The 20,043-nt window shown below is 36.6% G+C and overlaps 1 protein-coding gene across 1 annotated transcript in view; it reads right to left on the bottom strand.

Moving 5' to 3' along the window:
* Nucleotides 1-19,570, bottom strand: part of LOC102584781 (nardilysin) — a 46,028-nt gene extending 26,458 nt beyond the window's left edge. Inside the window, exons 1-11 of the mRNA XM_006339321.2 lie at nucleotides 19,144-19,570; nucleotides 18,997-19,072; nucleotides 9,752-9,798; nucleotides 9,476-9,588; nucleotides 8,469-8,542; nucleotides 8,289-8,384; nucleotides 8,069-8,188; nucleotides 7,507-7,740; nucleotides 6,723-6,871; nucleotides 1,294-1,450; nucleotides 331-483 (exon numbers count right to left, since the gene is read on the bottom strand). Of these exons, the coding sequence (XP_006339383.1) occupies nucleotides 331-483; nucleotides 1,294-1,450; nucleotides 6,723-6,871; nucleotides 7,507-7,740; nucleotides 8,069-8,188; nucleotides 8,289-8,384; nucleotides 8,469-8,542; nucleotides 9,476-9,588; nucleotides 9,752-9,798; nucleotides 18,997-19,072; nucleotides 19,144-19,455 (1,531 nt within the window). The 5' untranslated portion in view covers nucleotides 19,456-19,570. The remainder of the gene's footprint in view (nucleotides 1-330; nucleotides 484-1,293; nucleotides 1,451-6,722; nucleotides 6,872-7,506; nucleotides 7,741-8,068; nucleotides 8,189-8,288; nucleotides 8,385-8,468; nucleotides 8,543-9,475; nucleotides 9,589-9,751; nucleotides 9,799-18,996; nucleotides 19,073-19,143) is intronic.
* Between the last annotated feature and the right edge of the window lie 473 nt (nucleotides 19,571-20,043).

Raw genomic sequence — 20,043 nt, 5'->3', positions numbered from 1 at the left:
AGCCCGGGGTAAGTTTTTAGAAATTTTTTTTCCCCCCCCCCCCCCCCCCCCCCCGAATGCTGCACTTTTCATATCAATCCACACCAGGCTATCTATATAAAATTTATATAAGCTAATGGAAATTACACAAGAACTCCTATTAAAGCAAATTCCAGGAAAATTCTTCTTCCATTCAATTGAATTGATATTCTAAGCTTTTAACCTGAAGAAAAATATCACCAGTCTACATTTTTTCTTGATCAACAGAATAGGGTACCAAAGTCATCTTTACCAGACAAATATGTTACTGTAAACTTGAAATGTTGAGACAAATGAGGTTGTGAATGTTACCATCAGACTTCTGAAAAGACTTTGATACAACGTCAACTCTCATGTTCTCGGGCCTGAAGAAATCCAAAACATACTTTATGAACTCCGCATCCCAAACATCATATGCGTAGTCACCATAAATAACATGCTCGGGAGGATAAACAAGTAAACCCTCTGCAGCACAAAGAAACTATATTAGTAGATACAAGAAATATGATTAGAAATACAAGACTTCCTCAGTTACACATCACACCTATTGTAAAGGAAAAGGATGAAAGGGATTCTGAACCACTTTCTTCATACAAAAATAACAAGCTTGTTGCACACCACCAACTACTCGCACCACGACCCCCGTGAAAAAAGAGCGAGCAACTTTTTTTAAAAGAAATGGTTGGTGTTTGAGCCTACTTGCGAACACTATGACTGATTGCATCCTCCCACCAGTACAGGTACAGCATGAGCATGCGCATATAATACTCGTATGCCTCTTTCGGTCAAGGTAAAATTTCACAAGAAAGAGCTAAAACTAGTTTTAATCTCTCTCAATTCTGGACCCTATGGGCTATGTGTTTTTTTTGGTTTTTTTTTGGGGGGGGGGGGGGGGGGAGGTTGTAATTTTGAGATGAAGAAGCTTCTCCTTGTCATAAATGACGTATTCAAGGGCCTTCAAGTTTTCAACTACTAGATCTTGCTTAAACGGTTGCTCCACAGCCCCATCCACCCGAACTGCTCACTTCTTGTTGTCCTAAAATTTTTCAATAACTAAGATATTCTAGACAACATTTCGTTTGTGCTATTCAATGGATCCTTTGAGTTGGTCAGAACACTAAATGGGGGTGCCTGATTACATATTCTGAAAACAATAATTTGTTCAAAGAAAAGAATAGTTTCAGCAACTTGCAAAAGGTTGAATCAACCGACTGTCTATCTCAATGTTGTTGTAAGCATAAAGAGATCAGAAATACACAAGGAGAGATAGATAACCAGCAAGTTCTGCAGCATAATCATCTTGAGGTTGCTCCTCCGCATATCTAAATTCTACATTTGCAATATCTTGGAGTTCCTTGAAAATCCACTCTTGAGGAGAATTTTGATGCAGGAGCTTGAGGTATTGATAGACAAAGCCAATGATCTCAAATATCTATAAAAATAAACAATTAAATATTAAAGCCACCAATCAAGCCAAGTATAGATAATTATGTACTCCTAAAGGTATAGCTGTCGTTACTGATATTAGTGAAGACAATCAGAAAGCTACAGTTGCAGGAATATGAAAAGCATGAGTTTCAATCCCATTTAAACCACACAAAGATTTATAGCTTATTGGTACTGGTGAGAGTCTACTTCATAATATTAAGTAGGTTCAATTCTCACTGTCCTCTTGTGATAGCTCCCAAAGTGGCTTCTATCAACCCCACCAGGTGCCTTTCTCTATCCTCTTATGTAATCAAAAAAATAATCACTATATTGAGCGTGAAAGTTTTTGAGAAAGGTAACAATATATATGAGAGTGAATCAGTGTTGTGGAAGGCCCTCACCTTAGCGCCTTTAGCGAGAGGCGAGGCGAGGCAAGTGGAAGCCTTCACACGTATTACTAGCGAGGTGTGGCGAGGCAAAGCCTTCACGCGTATAACTGGCGAGGCATGGAGATCTCGCAAAGGCAAGAAATGGCGAGTGGTGATGCGGCAAGGCGCTGCCCTTTTTTTTTTTTTTGATGACAAGGGAAACCCGCAGCTGCTACCCTTTGGGTGCGCAGGGTAAAACCCCCGCTCCTATGCAATAGCTCGCAAGCCACATAGGAGATGTAACCCGCACTAGGCAAGCCCGGTGCGACGAGCTCAACCCCGAAGGCAAACCCCTTGCTTTCACTGCCTTTTCTTTTTAAAAAAAGTAGACATAATTTAAAAATTAAAAAAGCAATATTAGGGATTATTTGCTCAAAGCCACAAACCGCGACTCTCTTCTTCAAAGTTCAGACTTCAGCAACGCGACTTCTCTTTAGGCTTCAGGTACGTCTTCTCTCTTCTTCTTCTTTCTCCTCTGCTTCTCCAGCCACAGTCAGACTTCAGCAACGCGACTTCTCTTTAGGCTTCAGGTACGTCTTCTCTCTTCTTCTTCTTTCTCCTTTGCTTCTCCCGCCACAGTCAGAACTTTCTTCTTCTTCTTCTTAACCAGTATGCAGGTCATTGTGCAGTGTGCACAGCTTCTCAATAGTCATTCCTTTGTTTTTTATCTGTTTTGTATTTTCTGCAATCTGCCTATTTTAAATTTAAAAATATAACTTCTCCTCCTATTTTTGTTTCTGCCCAATTCAATTTTGTTTTATAACTAATTAATATAGTAATTATTTGTCCATAAACAACAATTTCAATGGCGCAAACAGAAAGACCATGGATTTATGGTATGCAAGGACCCACAAAAGATTCGGTTATATGTATGTTTTGTAAACATACTTCCAATGGTGGTATTACTCAGCACAAGCAACAATTGATGGGTGGAAATAAAAATGTGAAACAGTGTCCAAGTTGTCCGACGGAAGTTAGGGAAGAAATAAGGGTATATGTTGAAAATACTGTCGCGAGTAATCTGTAAAATCAGATGAGACATAAACTTGTGGTTAATGTTATTGATGATGATGATGATGATGATGATATGGATTAATATGATGAAGTGATGACTCCCTCAAAAACTCAAAAGATGTCTTCTAGTGGACGTGGATCATCCACAGAAAGGTCCTCGTAATCTTTACTTTTCACAGAATCACAACAAAAGGGAGACTTTAAAAAGGATCAGGATTTGAAGAAACCAAGAAGATTCTAAGGGAGCGCGTGGTAAGTGCTTTTGCATTACGGATGTATGATGCGAACTCCCTTTTAAATTTTTAATTACAAAGCATTTGATATATTCATTGAGGTGTAGGACCGCATGGCCCAGGAATGAAGCCTTCTACTTTTCATGAAGTTTTAGAGTTACTCACTTAAAAAAGAGGTGAAAAAGAGTGGGCAAGATTGTTGTGGAGCATAAAGTGCAATGGAGAAAATATGGATGTTCCATTATGATGGACAAATGGCCAGCACGAAATGGTAAAATGATCATCAATATTTTGGTGAATTCTCCAATAAGTAGTGTGTTTCTTGGTTTTGTAGATGCTAGCAACGAATCTACCAATTCTACCAAAATGTACAACTTGTTCAAGAAAACTATTGAGAGAATCGAATCGAAAAATATTGTACAAGTTGTCATTGATAAAGATAGTGAGAATGTTAATGCAGGTGACATGATGATTGGTGTGTACCCACACATTTATTGGACTCTATGTGCTGCCCATTGCATCAATTTGATGTTTGGTGACATATTCAAGATTAACCCATATGCTTCAAGTAATATAACTCTCATATCCTTTAACTTTCTCACTTTAACAGTTTTTAGGAAGGCCATCAAGATTCATTCTTACATTAGTCAAAGGTCGTTGTTCTTGAACTTGATGAGGAAATTCACAAATGATAGAAATTTGGTGAAACCGGCCAACACAATATTTGCAATGGCCTTCTTAACTTTGCAAGTTATGTACGTACAAAAGAAAAAACTTGAGAACTCTGGTCCTCTTAACCAAATGGACTTCAATAAGATTTGCAAAGGAAATCTTGGGGAAAGGTGTCAATCTCTTATGCCTGCACACCCCTCTTTCATTGTCACATATCTTTCTGGCTAATAAATGGAAATTCTTTCTCTGATCACATGATTTGGAATGATGTTGTCCGGACACTTAAAGTTGGCGGTCCTTTGATGGAAGTGCTTTGTTTGGTGGATAGAAAAAAAAAAACACCAAATGGGCTATATTAATGAAGCAATAGATAGAGTCAAGGAAACTATTGAACGGGCTTTTAGTGGAGTTCAGAGGCAATATGAGCAAGTGTTGACTGATGCAAGGTGGACTAGCCAACTCCATCGGCCTTTGCATGCAGCGGGCCATATTTTGAACCCGAGGTTGTTTTATACTACTCAAGAAAATGACACTTTAGATTCAGAAGAGTGGATGGATTATCATAGATATGTTGAGAAAATGGTCCCTAGTATAACAACACAAGATATACTAGTCGTTGAGCTTCCCAAGTACAAAAATGCAGATGGGATGTTTGGTTGTGGTCAGGCTCTTAGAGCCAAAGGCACGAGGTCACCGAGTAAGTGAGTTGGTTTAGTTCTTTATAGCTTTACTTAAGTTATTTGACTTATTTCTACTTATCAACCTTTAAATTTATTTTTCTTTAGTTGAATGGTGGTCGCTATTTGGTAGTCAAACTCCAACCTTGCAGAAGAACTTCTAGTAGAGAACCTAAATCATCAAATATTGGATTGCTACAAGTCTCAATGGGACAACATGGTTAATGAGAATTTAAAATCTATATGACTGACCCCAACTAGCTTGTGATCGAGGACACAGTTGTTGATCAAAATGCTACAATTTCCCTCTTGTGGCAGCTCCAGGTCAGAAGTCCCATTGTTATCACTCCATAGTTATCCAATAGTTACTGCAGTAATTTCTCTTTAGTAGCAGTTATTTTCCTGTAATAGTGCAGTCTTTCATTTCAGTTAAGTTAGGAAGTCATGTCCTAGTTTCTAGGGGTAGTTATTTTATAAGAATTGTATTTAAACTATCTGGTGTATGAAAAAAAGGAGGCAATATCCAACAAAGACATGAGGTGTGGATCTTGGTTCAAACTTGTCCTTGTGTCCCTTTACAGTGGTTGTAAAACATACACATCCAAAGGACCTAAGGTGTGAGTAAGTTGGTTGTTTGTGATATAGTATTTCAAAAGGTGTTCTGTTTTTCAAGGTTGTGGAAAGGAGCCTGTTGATAAGATAAGTTGCAGTTAAAATGCATTCCTTCCAGTATTGCATTGGAAGTTTTGAATGGTACAACAGAGCCCTGGCAGTCTCAAGCAAATACTTATGTTTCCTTTCCACTATGCCATTTTGTTGGGCTGTATAGGGGAATGTTCTTTGATAAATGATCCCCTTATCTTAGAGGAAATATGATGTTTCTTTATTAATGAATTCCAGTCCATTGTCAGTCTTGATGGCTTTGACTATTGTATTAAACTGAGTCTCTATCAAGCATATCAATGCTTTAATGGTATGAAGGGCATTGCTTTTGCAGCTAAGTAATTGAGTCCATTTTGACCTTCTGAAATCATCAACCATGGCGAGGAAATATCTCTGACTTTCATGTGTTGGGAGTATGGTATGGTCCCCACAAGTCAATGTGAAGTAGGTCAAATATTTTTGTGGATTGTGATGTGATTTTGGAAGGAAAATGAAGTCTTGCATGTCTTGCCATAGGGCAGACAGTCCATATAAAAAGTTGCTTTGGGGCAAAAGAAAAATGTATTGTGGAAATTCCTTTCATCTTTCCAAAGGGTACATGACCTAACCTGGTATGCCATAAGTGATCCACACTCCCATGAGATGTGCATGATATAGGAGAATTAGCAAAACATGAACTATTGACATAATTCAAATGATTACAACCAACTCTTTTATTAACATCATGAATGGATCTTACAGATGGGATACAAGAGGATACAAGAGGAGTTAGTTTTGTTACTCAATACAGAAGGTAAAACAGAATCAGAACAAACTTGAAATGAAAAAACAGGACTAGATGAAGTGTTGGTGCTGCAAGTAAGACATCTTGGACATGTGAAGTATAAGCCATTTCTTGCCCTACCAATCTCCAGAGGGCTCTTCAGTGAAGGGCCCTTCATAAGACATGAGGAACTATGTTATCACTCCATAGTTATCCAATAGTTACTGCAGTAATTTCTCTTTAGTAGCAGTTATTTTCCTGTAATAGTGCAGTCTTTCATTTCAGTTAAGTTAGGAAGTCATGTCCTAGTTTCTAGGGGTAGTTATTTTATAAGAATTGTATTTAAACTATCTGGTGTATGAAAAAAAGGAGGTAGAAAATTATTCAAGTCTTTGAGTACTTCAAACTCAAGAGATTGCAGGTTCTCTCTTAACGAACCAGCACCATAGGTAGAAAAAAGAAAACTTCAGAATTTATCTTGCAGCGTCCCATAACTAGATCCATAACCGGGGACCATAACACCCATCTTAATGATTATATGTATATGCATACCTACATGTTCCGATTCTACATCAGCATGCTACTAAGGATCTAATGTTCATATCAACCAAAGATACTTCTCCTGGCAATCAGTTAACATTCATGCATCAAAAAGTTGTCTTTCCACACAAATTACTCTAAAACTTTTCACAAGCATCAATGATTATTTAGTGTAAGAATGTTATGTACTTCATCCAAAAAAAAACATCAATGATTATGAGAAGTACGTAAAATGACTCCAATATGAAGGATTGATCAGAAAAATAAGAGAAGCAAAGTAAACAACCTTTGCCAAGCCAAAATCAGTCAGATGTATTGACATGCCAAATATGTATGCGAATGAGGAGCGATGCATTCCTTCATCACCAACACCAGCAGATATTGATGTTACCCAGCCTCTTGCCTTTAGGAAGAAAAGCAAGGACCCTTTTCCTTCTGAAACATTTTAATTTTTTCAATGCTCAGATCTCAATAACACTACCACTTCCATTAAGTAGAAGCACACTTGTACAAACACGGAATTTAAAATTTCCAGCCACAAATCATCACAACTGAATATTTGCCAGTGAATCTAAGTGTGATAATGATAAAGTAGAAATTTCTTAGAGACTGTTATCAAGTAAGGCCATGACACAAAACAGCTCAAATAATGAATATGACATATAAACACATCAAACAGAAATTAGAGGGTTAGAGATAGCAAAACAGTATCTTCCGAGTCTAAATCAGGTTAAGCAGCATTAGATTTATATGATAGTGTTCTCTTATCCCCGGATGATGTCTTATTAATGTATCATTACCAAATTATGATGCTGATTGACTGCACTCGAACACATGAAAGTTTGTCTAACCAACTGCAAGGAAAAGCTAACAGAAATTGCAGCCTGTAAACAATAAAATAAAGGGAAGCAGAAGCAAGCCAATAGGCAACTATAGTGCATAACAAGGTGCATTGCAATATATCTTTGATATGAAGCCAAAACAACTACTGATGACACCTCATTTATATTGTAACATATGTTTGACATGAAACCAATGGTAAGACTGACAACACCTCTGATACACCTTACCGTGTCCCAGTAGATGAGCTAGGTAATCTTCAGCTTTCTTCAAGTACCCTTTGCGAAGAGAAGGCAGCGTCCATGATAAATCAAGGATATGAACATCTTTAACTGCCTTTAACCAATAAAGTTTGCCAACCTTCCAAATTGGAAGTTCACTTCCTCCGTGTGGATTTACCAAAGGGCCTTTCTTGACACTGCTAAATAATTCAAGAACCCAACTTTCAAGGATATCCAGGGACTCTGAAGTTATTAAAAATTATAAAATTAGCACAGAACACTTCGCAATGAAAACTTATGTTACTATGTCCATAACTATCTGAGGGCCAACCTAAAGTAAATATCATGAACAATATTACCAGAAAAATTTCAAATATAATCAAAGATCATTTAGAGTGGAGATCATCCACATCAATGTGGCCAGTATGTGTATTGAGATCAGTTTCTACAGAAATTAATACTCTTCCTCAAATCGTCATCTACCAATAAAAACCTCCTTGAAGTGGATTTAGCCTAAATTAGAACTTCTAAACATTATTTATTGAAATTTCTGAATCGCAAAAAAAGTTACCTCCCCCTATAACAGCCAGTTTCATGGATCCACCACGATAATTGTCATGGTGTAGTCTAAGAATTTGTTCCCTCAAATTAACTCCTTTCTGCACCGCATCAGCAAGGCTTTTCTTATTCCCTTCACAGAATCACGAGGAATAAAAGGACAGTTTATAGATTAAAATACTACATCCAAAGGAAAAGACAAAACAGAGATGGCTTTGATGTCGTAAACTTGCCCCAAAAGAACCGGTTAAAGGGATGGCCAGGATTAGATGTATGGCACTGTAGTTGTTGCAGGCGGCAGGAATCATTTTGTAAGACCTGATTAAATTCTGTAACACAAGTGTCAAATAACAGCATTTAAATTCCTAAGACACTTGGGTTAGTGAGATCAAGAAACCTATAGTACTGCATACCCGAGTCCACAGCTAGTACCTCCCGCTCCATGGCTTCAGCTTTAACCAAAGGTGAAACAAAAAACTGAGAAAACCTGAAAAGGAGACATAACAAGGTAAAGAACATAACAACCTTTTAAGAATAAAATTGTTGAGGGGTTTGTGGTGTGTGCGTGTGGGAGGGGGGGGGGGGGGGGGGGGGGGGGGGGGGGGAGTTGGGTCGCAGTAAGCACCATAGTAAATTGAAGTTATAGAGAAGGCCACTTAATGTACTCCCTCCATTCCATAGAAAACAATTTAAGTTTGAACATAATAACATATTTGAACACCTCTAAGAAACAAAAGATTCTACAGAGTTAAGTAGAGAGATATGAAGGAATACTCCAAGGGGTCGTTTGGTGTAAGGGATAAAAAAATAGTGATGTGATAAGAAAATAGTGATGGGATAAAAAATTTGTATCTTGTTTGATTGCCATGTTTGGGATAACTTATCCCGCCATTTATATCATACTGATGGGATAAGTTATCCCATATACATGGTGGGATAAGTTATCCCACGATAGCTAACCGCAAGATAACTAATCCTGGGATAACTTGTTCCCAACCAAGCGACCCCTTAAGGATCTTAAACTCATTGATCCTCCTCTCCTAGGTGGAAAATACACTTGGTTTAAAGGTGATAATCAAGAATGCTCCTCAAAAAATTGATAGATTTAACACTCCATGGAATGGGATGAAAAGTTCAGCAAGATTAAGCAGTCTACATTACCCAGGATCATCTCACATGTCAGACCACTTCCCTATATCTCTGAAATGTGGGGACAGTTTCCACTATGTGACGACTGAATAACGCCTATTTTTTATTTAATAGGACAAGAAAATTAGTAGTAACTTCGATTTATTATCAAGGAAGTTGTAAATACATAAAAAGAACAAAAGAAGCTGCAAACAAGACCAGTTTCATCACATAGCTTACACAATTACCTGACGCTTATAAACTCAGAACCAAAATAAAACATGTGTTTTACCTTCTCAGGGCGCCCTTAAGGCAATCCCTCTTAACTTCAAAATGGTAGCACGTGTGTTCTGTTTCTGTGTATGCATTTGAACACCCTCCATGCTTGGACAAGTAACTATCATACTAGCAAAGAAAAGAGTCAAACTGAGATCCACATTCTATTTTTTGAAACACATAACTTAAAAAACCAAAATTTTCTGCAGATGATAATTTTTTCAGTGAGGTTGAGAAATAATCAGAGAAGGATACCACAAGTATATCCAGAAGCAAGCAAAGAACGACGCACCTCATTTTCATCAGGAAAATCAGTGCTTCCCATGAATAGCATGTGTTCTGAATCCATAACAAATAACATGGATTACTTGAGTGTCAAGACAAATGATATCAAAATGCACATTACCAAAGTCAGTTTTGTGATATGATCGCATTAATGACACAGGTGAATGAGAAAGTTGAATTTTAAAATAAAATTTTGTTTGGGTAGGAGGAAAAGAAGATAAAAAGGAAATTGCAGACCGTAATAAGAAATTTTCATACTAACATGGTTTAACATAGTAGAAAAGGAAGGGGAAAAAAGCAGGGAAGAAAAGAGAACTAGTATCTCCTCCTCAAATTCCACAAGTAATTGCCCAGAAGAAAGGTAGAGAGGCCAGACCCACTATCCACCGAACGGGCTGTCAGGGATTCTCAGTTATCAAAAAAGAAAGATGGTTATTTCCCTTTCTATTTGTTCCCCTTCTGCTGAATGAAGCACCTGAGAAGAAAACCTTTTGACATTCCATCCTTCCCCTTCTCCCCAAACAATGTGCAAAATGCTACTTTAATTCTCATCAACAGATTCATATTTTTGCTCTGGTGTCTCATGAGCTCAATCACCAACATAACAAATCAAACTCCCATTCAAAGCTTAAACAATATGTTAAGGGACAATGCATGAATTGGACATCTTGCAATCATTTTACTTCGCAATTGAAAGATAGATATCCTTTGAGAGAGAAGCCAAGAACTAAAGCTCAAGACCTCATTGGTTATTTTGTTTATTTTTTATAAAGGTAACATTTGCATATCAATCATCAGCTCAAAGCTGGTATCCAAAAATTTACATCATATCCTCCCTCCACACTTGTGCGTCTGGCATAAACAAAAGATAAAGAAAAGAAAAGATGAAAAACGAAACTACCCCTAGATCCTCCTTCATCTTTATAAGGACCCTAGAATGTCTACAATAGCCACAGGGGTCATCTATATACTCTGAACTACACCAATAGCAAAAAGTGATAATGCAATTCATTTTAACCTTGTGCAGAGGGCTGCTCTTGTTACAACACTCCAGGAATTCCTTTCTTTCCATATGGTCCACCAAATAACTGTTGGGACAATTTTCCATCTACTCCTGTTTGTGCTACCACTGCCTTCCATATTCCAGCTTTCTAGAGCCTGTCCTGTTCTCTTTGGAACAGTCCAACTTATACCTCTGAAGCAAGTAAACAAATTCCCCAGCTAGCCAACCACTTTACAATGTAAGAACAGATGGTTAATTGTCTCTGCAACCTGCTCACAAAAACAACATCTTGGGCACATCTGTATTCCCCTCTTCATAAGATTCTCTTGTCTAAGTACAGCCTCTTTCACCACCAACCAAGTAAAAACTACTACTTTATATGGTATTTTAACCTTCACTATCAGCTTCCAAGGCAGAAAGTTAACTTGGGATCCCATCTGATTCATATTTCTATATGCAGAACTAACAGTGAATAATCCTTTGTTATGACATTTCCATTTAAGAGTGTCTTCTCCTTCCTTGAATCCTAAGAACTGATCAAGTGTTCCATAAAATTATGGTGCCTAGTACTTTATCACATTAGCTATTGAAAACTACCTAATTGATAAGATTATATAATATCATTCAAGATACATGATTCTCCCAAAAGAAAAAAAAAAGACATGAATTTGCCCAAGTGAGGAGATGAAACTGCCCGAGACTTGGTACAAAGAACTTCACCCAGAGAAGAACAAGGAAAGGGCAATCAATTGTTTAAATTGTCAATGATTTATTATATGGACTAATTTATTAAACCATCATAAAAATAAACCTTTTCTAGGTCCTAATCAATGGCATGTGATGTATACTTCTAAAGATGTAGCTTCAATATGATTATGCATGAAACCATGGAGGATGTCCAATATTAGGGAGACACAAGTGTATCATTGGTCCGATGCTTCGGGCGAAACCAATTCCCAGGGTGTGACAAAGTCTAGCAAAAAAATGAGCAGTTCAAACATTGATTTCCAAACAAGGTTCAATAGTTTCCAGGCTAATTCTACAATTTCATAGAGCAACAACAAAGGAGCATCGGTGTTTGATAGTTGTGAGGGGATTAAAGTATGCAAGATGTTTTTTGTGTGAGTCTTACAATGAATCCCTGCAGACCTACTTTGTGTCGTTCATATTCATAGGAGATCTGGACCTTGTTTCGAGGGGTGGGCATGTTATGGTATGGTATTGAAAACTTTGATTCAGTATTTTCTGTTTAAAATACTATATCATTACCATACAAAATTAATTTGGTATGGCTAGTTATTTTTAAGTTCGGTTTCGGTATTTTGCAGTATGATAAATTGGTAACCATAGCTTATTCGACTTCGACTAATATATACTCGTATAATAGAGAATTATGAAGTTGAACACTTAAAAAACGCTCAATTATATCAGACTATCACCTTGCACATGTAGAAATATTCATAAGAAAGTGTACAAGCAATTCCCATCATTAAATCAATTACACAGAAAGGACATATCAATCAAGATAGAGTAATCAAAGTTTCAAAGTCTAAACAACATTAGCCAAATTAAGCACAATCCTATTGGACAATCTTACACCAAAAATGGTGTGATATGTAGACTGCTTGAAAGACAATCCTATGTTAGATATAAAATGGCATTAAATGAGATGTGATATGTAGTTTTATGCCTATACTAATTTATATATTTGTTATATTAATATAATATATATGGATTATATATGTTACTAAATACTTCAGTATGGTATTTGGCATTTCGATATTTTTTTATAAATACTGAATACCATTTCGAATACCAAATATTTTTTAATGGATACAAAATACCGTATTACCGAAACTGCGGTATCAAAAAATCATTTTTGGTGTCCTCCCAAAGTATGAACACTCCTACTTGTTCCTAAAAATATTTGGGGTGTAATGTACAGAAGATAGGGTGTCGTACATAAATAATCACATCTTTTTTTTAGATTTTCTACTTTTTGGTATATAACTTTGTATATGGGTGTTTTTTACCCTTCATCAATTAAAGTAATTATCAAGAAAAATATTTGGATGCAATGGGTGATTCCAGCATTACTGGAAGTAGCAGTACGAAGATGGCAATAGGAAAACACAAGGAAACAACTTAAATGCATATGGAACATCGTACCGTTAAGCATCATAGCTTTTGGTGATTATAGGAGAAAGGAAATAGTGTTTTTAAAACCAAGCATAGAACAATACATGTATGAAATATAGGTCTTATTGTCTTACAATTGTTATATTCCTGGTGTAATATGCAGGTACCAAGATGTATAGCTATATCCCAATAAAGGCTACAAAAGAACTTTGTATTGTTGTCGCCTTGCATGATCAAAGACATCTCGACTTTTACCGCAAAGATGTCTCTTCAGCTTTCTCCAACTCCTTAATATGGTTACACTTCATTAAATCTAAATCAATTCTAGTTTCAACAGAAGATTTGATTGGTCGAACCCAGCAAGCTTCTCTAGTCATGCCAACGACTTCCTTGATCTATTTTTTGATGTTTTGATTCAATACCTTTAGTTTTACTTTGCTAGGAGAGCATCTTGTCTCCCATGTACCTCATAACACTTCCACCTTTAACAACTGAATCAACAAACTCCTCATGCTCCAACCTCATCTTTTAAATTTAAGAATCAGTTTCCCATTCTACCATGTTTGCTAAAATCCAAGCTCCACAGTTATTTGGAAAGAAAGGACTTTTGGGTCAACTTCAAACGATTATATCTTTTAGCACAAAATGAATTAGATGGCCCATGACCTATCAAATTAAAGATAATTGAATCCTCTTTCCAACGCCACCAAGTTTGCTAAAATCCAAGCCCTGAGTAAAAAGTTATGCTTGTTTCAGTATAGCCCTGTTGGGCAGGGCCACAAACCACGACCCAGTTGACAGGCAGTGGTTCAAACGACGGCCCGTCAATCCCACCTTGAATGGCCCTCGTCAACTTTTAAGTCAGGGTCGTTTTGGTCCTTTTCCCTATGCATTAGGCCCTTAAACTACGTCATTTGATGCCTAAACTACGTCGTTTTACTCAGTCTAAGCCTAATAATCTAGAAAGAATCTACCCAAAACCCTCATTCTCCTAAAATCACCCAACTTAGAGTGAAAAGAAGAGAAAGAGGCGACCAACTCTCTCAAGAACAAGCAGAAGCATTCTTCAAGTTCAGCCCCGAAATCCAAAGGGTTTCTCCGTAGATTTCGTCACCAGGTATGTGGGATTTCATTAGTGGATTCCTTTCACCCATTAGGTCCCTAGAATTCAGTTAGTTCTTCAGATTCTCATAAACTGTTTAGACCTAGAGTTCCTAGATTTTCAAGATTTATTGTGATTAAGGTTCCTTTCATCTAAATAACTTGTTTCTTGATAATTTAGTATAATTCCATGCACTCCAAACCCTAGCTTGTGTAAATTTATCCTAGTTCATGAATTATACTCGCTAGGCCAATTAGACAGAAATTCATGCTTCAGATTTCGAATGTTATATTCTCAGTATATAAATGTTGCATTCTTAGTTTGCATGTCAGTTTTGAGCTATTCAGTATTTAGTGCATTTTAGCTTCATGAATATTAGATGGGAGTAGACTCAGCACCGAGTTGGACTAGGGTTCAGCGTACCCTCAAAGTCCCAGAACTACGTGCCCGTGTAGGTATATAGGTCCCCTCAGTTGGGCATCAGATTTAGTGATCACACCACAGTCATGCCTCTATACCCCTGGCTAGGTATATTGGGTCCTCTCGATGGAGCATATACATCAGACTCCACATTTAGCTCACGTGGTTTATATAGTAGCTCCACAGTCAGACTCTTAATGCATTGACCAGGTTTTCAGCATTTACATCAGTATACAGTTCAGCATGTTACCTTTATGATTAGTACTTGGTCATTGCATTCAGTTCAGTTTTCAGTTATACTTCAGTACATATATATATCATTGCTCAGATATGCATTGTTCAGCTTATATATTTTGTTCAGCTTAGCATATCTATATCCTGCATGCTTAGTACATTCCGAGTACTAACGCATACTTTGCAATACATCATTTCATGATGTAGGTTTAGGCACTCAGCATCCAGATCACGCTTAGATCGATTCTCAATTCGACTTCAGCAGCTTCAGTAGTGAGTTCTCATACTTCGAGGACAATAGACATGCTTTCTATTTTAGTCTTTACTTTCAATTTTCAGTTTTGTAGCTGGGGTCATGTCCCAGCAATTCAACTCAGTTAGAGGCTTTTCAGTCATAGTAGTAGATTCAAACTTGGAGTCAGTGTTAAGTGTTTTGGAGTTGTTTCCCTAGATATTCAAATATATTTTGGAGTCCTTTAGTTTTGACTCATTTATTAGTTATGCTTCCGCTTATCTTAGTTATATATTCAACATGCTTGATATATGCCATACTCGGGGTTAGCTTGGGGTCACTCGTGATCCTAGGTCCCGTGTTACGTCTAGGGAGTAGCCTCGGGGCGTGACATTTTATTTCAGCCACCAACCAGCGATGGAACTAACAATGTTGCTTCTTCTTCTTGTCAGGTGATTGAAAAATACATGTTCAACGAGAAGAGATTCTTCACACAATGTGGAAGAAATATCTTACCGAACAGCTAGTCAGTAGTGTCATTGATTTTTTGTACTAATGATCTTTGTAATAGTATTAAAAATTGATGAAGAGTAAGAGCATGTAGAAGCTCGTATATGGGATCCAATCTATGACAATATATGATCATCCATTATGTGATTACTCTTTAAGAGCAGATTTGGTTGTTTATTCCGGGTAAATTTGCCAAGTAGGGTGGTTTTGCTAGTTTTTAGAAATTGAAGGAAATTCAAACATAAAGAAAATTCCATCCAATTCTTTAACTCCAACTGGAATTTTTAATTTCTATTCACCTATTTTTTGATTTCCCAACGACTACGAGCAACATCCGGAATCACCAAAACAACCAACTAAACAAAGATATAAGTACTCTATTCTTAATCTGAGGGTGTTTTTGTCAAGCAAGAATATATTACTCCCTTTGTCCCAATTTATGTGACTTACTTTCCTTTTTAGTCAGTCCCAAAAAGAATGACACATTTTTATATTAAGTAATAACAATTTAACTATAAAATATCTATTTTACCCTTAATGAAATGATTTACAGCTACACAAATTTCTATCATTTATTTTGGACCACAAGTTTTAAAAGTCTTCCTTTGTTTCTTAAACTCCATGCCGAGTCAAACTACCTCACATAAAATGGGACGAAAGGAGTACTACATTTTCCTTCTTTAAAGAGATAAGAGTTCCTTTGGCCAACTTGTTACCGAGCAACTTGGGCATAACTCCACTTCATCAAACATAGACACCTCGTTAAGACACCAACCTTTCTCCATCAATTTGATTAATTAACTAGCATAATCAAACCACCCACAAACTTCCACCAATCTCTAGATGATAACAATAGAAGTTCGATTTATATTCTTCCATTTTCTATAAATACTTCCTTTTTCCTTCGAAGCCAGTATTTATGTAGTTGCAAAATGATGCAATATCGATAGCGGAAAAGAAACCATAATTCTAGGAACAACAATAAAAGATTGAAAATATAGATTGATTTGATACAAGAATGGAAATAATTGATAACACTATTAGATGGACAAAACCCTCAATTAAGGAATCCAAAACTAGACCCTAATCTCTTAGGGGTCGTTTGGTGTGAGGGATAAAAATAAATAGTGATGGGATAAGAAAATAATGATGGGATAAAAATTTTGTATCTTGTTTGGTTGTCATGTTTGGGATAAATTAGCCCATCATTTATATCATAGTGATGGAATAAGTTATCCCATATACATGGTGGGATAAGTTATCCCAGGATAGCTAACCTCAGGATCCTGGGATAACTTGTTCCCAACCAAACGACCCCTTAGAGATACCCTCAAGAGGAAGAATTTCTCAAGCAAGTAATTTCTCTCGATAACCCTCAATGGGAATGATCCCTCAAGCAAGCAATCTCAACACATTGTTTAGCAACAAAAGTCTTACTCGTACTCTCTCAGGAGTTCCACTCATCAAAGTCATATCATATCAAAATTAGCTACGTCTAGATGGATTATTCTCACCTATGTATAGTGTATGCTAGCTATTACATACATGCCCAAAAGTGGCATTCAAGAAATTGCAAAAGTAGCCCAAGATTGTACTATTAATTGACATAGTGTGGGCTCAAAAATGGTCTTATGAACCATATGAGCCATTCATGGTCCATAGATGGCTCCATAGCATCAAGACACAAGTTGGCAATGTCCATCCTCGACATACGATTCAAAGCACATGCTACAGAAAGTACGTTATGCTCCAGCCATATGTGATTTACGACCAACCTACCTTTCAGAAGTTGCATTTGTGAACCATATGTGGAGATTGCGCTACATTCTTCTTCTTGCTACAAGTATTCTTCTAAGCCTTGTACTCTTATTTTAGCATGTTCTTGGACTTCAAGCCTTCATTCCAAGCTCGTTTCAAGCCTTCGAAGTACGACTTGATGAAAAGTCCTTGAACTCCTATCCTCGAAAATGAATGGCGCACAATCCAAAATCCAGTGGATCATAAGCTCACTCTTTTAACACACTAGATATTATAACTTGTCAAATGCTATTAATTATGTTAACAAATTCCATCCTTCATTCAATAATCTAAAACGAATTTTCCCCAGTTCTGTGGCTTAGAAGTATTTATCCCAGAAACATAGATGGGGGCTTAGAAGGGTTTCTCCCAAAAATAGAAAAGGCATTTCTTCCCATTATATCTAAATAATTCAACAACAACTACCTTTCTCTTCATTGTAAAACTAGGCTTAAGTTATACCATCCTTTACTCTTACTAGTCTCTCCTCCCCCTACTATTCTCACTGCATAATAGCTAGGGATGTTTAAAACCGAACCAAAACCGATAACCCAAATCCAGAAAAAGTTATTGGTTTATCGGTAATGGCTTATTGGTTTAACGGTTTTGATTCTTTTATTATCTGGTTATCGATTTTTAACGATTTGAGGTTTTTTCTTAAGGGGTTAACTGATAACTCGATAGTCAGTAAATAAATTATATTTATACCATTCGATATATAAAGTCTGACTTAGGATTTAGGGCCTCTTTGGATGAGCTTAGAAAAAGTAACTTATAAGTCAAAGTCATAAGTATATGGTAGCCTACTTTTAACTTTTGAGTTATTTTTGAACTTTTTTGGCCTAAAAGTGGGTGCTTAAAAGTACTTTATAACATTTCCAAACACCTCAAAACTGTAAAAAAAAAAAACTACTTAAAAGTCAAAAACAACTAAATATAAGTTTATCCAAGCAGACGCTTAGTTTCATATTTTTATTACTGACAATCTCAAACTTTCGGTTATTCTATAATGTGTTGGTGTTGCTTTTGAGCAAAACGCAATCTATCAATTAATGTGCATAATTTATTTGGTTTGTCATCATGTATCTAAGTGATTTACAATCATTTATTTTGTATGCCAAATCTTCACGGTTAAACGATAACCGATAACGATCAATAACCAATAAACCGATAACCGATAAACCAACATCCTAATGGTTCTTAACGGTTTAGCATGTATACAAACCGATAACCGATAAGTCGAATCAATAAACTTCAAAATTGAACCGAACCGACCAATACATAGCCCTCATAATAGCTGGCCAAGCAACTCTTGATTCTTTATTTACAAGGTAAATAATCAGGCAGCTTTCGGTTCTTTATTTTGTTTGGTAAAATATGTCCATAAAAATTAGATAGTCTCCACCTTTTAAATCTTCAATTTCCCAATAAAGTCTACTTAACCCCTTTCACTTACCGATGCAATAAGGTCTCCACATGCTTTGGCCAACAAAGAACTAGGCATGTCATTTTCCACTATTCCCGCAAGTCAAAACAACACAGAAACAAACTACTGCGAGAAAATTATATACCTAGCTAATCCATTGTCTGTTTCATCTTTACTCATGGGACCATGATAGTAAGTAGCAGCCAGTTTTCCGCTAATCCATTCAAACCCCCACTCCTCACCCATTAATGGTTAGAGAAACAGTACACCCTAATCTATGAAGCAATTAAGTAGATGTCCAAGCAAGAGTCAACAACTTGTACTCTGGATGAAGAATCATCTTGTCTTGTAGAAAATATTTAAATAATAACAATATATACAAAACTAACCAAGAAAATGTGCAAGACCCTGAGCATCATAAGGATCAGAGAAACTGCCGGTTGTTACACACATTGCAGCGGCTGCCTGAAAAATGGCAACAAATAAACCAAGGATGGAAAAAATAACCTAAAAACATTTGTTTGAATTAAACTGACCTTTTTCTGTGAAGCACCTTTACTCCCTTTGTCTCTAACTTCAGTTTCTTCTTCATCATCAGCGTCATCACTTTCTTCTTCTCCTTCTTCGCTATCTTCTGATTCCTCATCATCTTCGTCTTCACTTCCTTCATCTTCTTCGGCTTCGGGGTTTCCGGAATGTTCTGGAAGTCCATCGGGGTAGATATCAGGATCGTGAACCAGAAGAGCACAGAGGCCATTCGGGAGTTGAATGTATCTGTACAAACGCTTATCGTTCGGAGACTTTTCTACTATGTCATCCGCTGTAAAGGTACGGCCGCCGACCGCCATTGTTTTCAAGTGGAGAGAGAGATTATTAGTACGTTTTACTCTCTCTGCACAGATTAGTCTGTTCGAGGTATTCTGCTGTTTAACCAATCGTTTCGGCTCCTACTTTCTCATTTGCAAATCACCTAAACCCTCAAAATATATAAGTATTTTAATAATATATAATTTAAATAAAAACTAATTACATGTATGTTATTTTGAGAAGGGAAAAGGGTATGATATACCCTTTAACTTTGTTATTTAGTGTTTGATATATCCTCGTTATGAAATTGACTCATATATACATCTATTGTTATATGTGAGACGTTTGTATAACGGTAAAGATATATATGAATCACTTTCATAACGATCGACATATTAGCTTCACATGGCAAAGTTGAAGGGTATATTAGGCTCTTTTCCCTTTTGAGAATGAGAATCAATTAATTCTTTATGTGTTTTTTTAGATATTTAAAATTGTTAATTATTATAATTTATAGTTTATTTTTAATTAAATTTTTCAATAATATATTTGGCACTACTAGATTTTTTTTTATAGTGAAAACTACACAAATTGAACATATTAGTGAAAGTGTTTATCTAAATTGGACC

This window comes from Solanum tuberosum, unplaced genomic scaffold, assembly GCF_000226075.1.
Source record: "Solanum tuberosum cultivar DM 1-3 516 R44 unplaced genomic scaffold, SolTub_3.0 scf00009, whole genome shotgun sequence".
NCBI lineage: Eukaryota > Viridiplantae > Streptophyta > Magnoliopsida > Solanales > Solanaceae > Solanum > Solanum tuberosum.
This window is presented reverse-complemented; position numbering and strand designations above follow the sequence as displayed.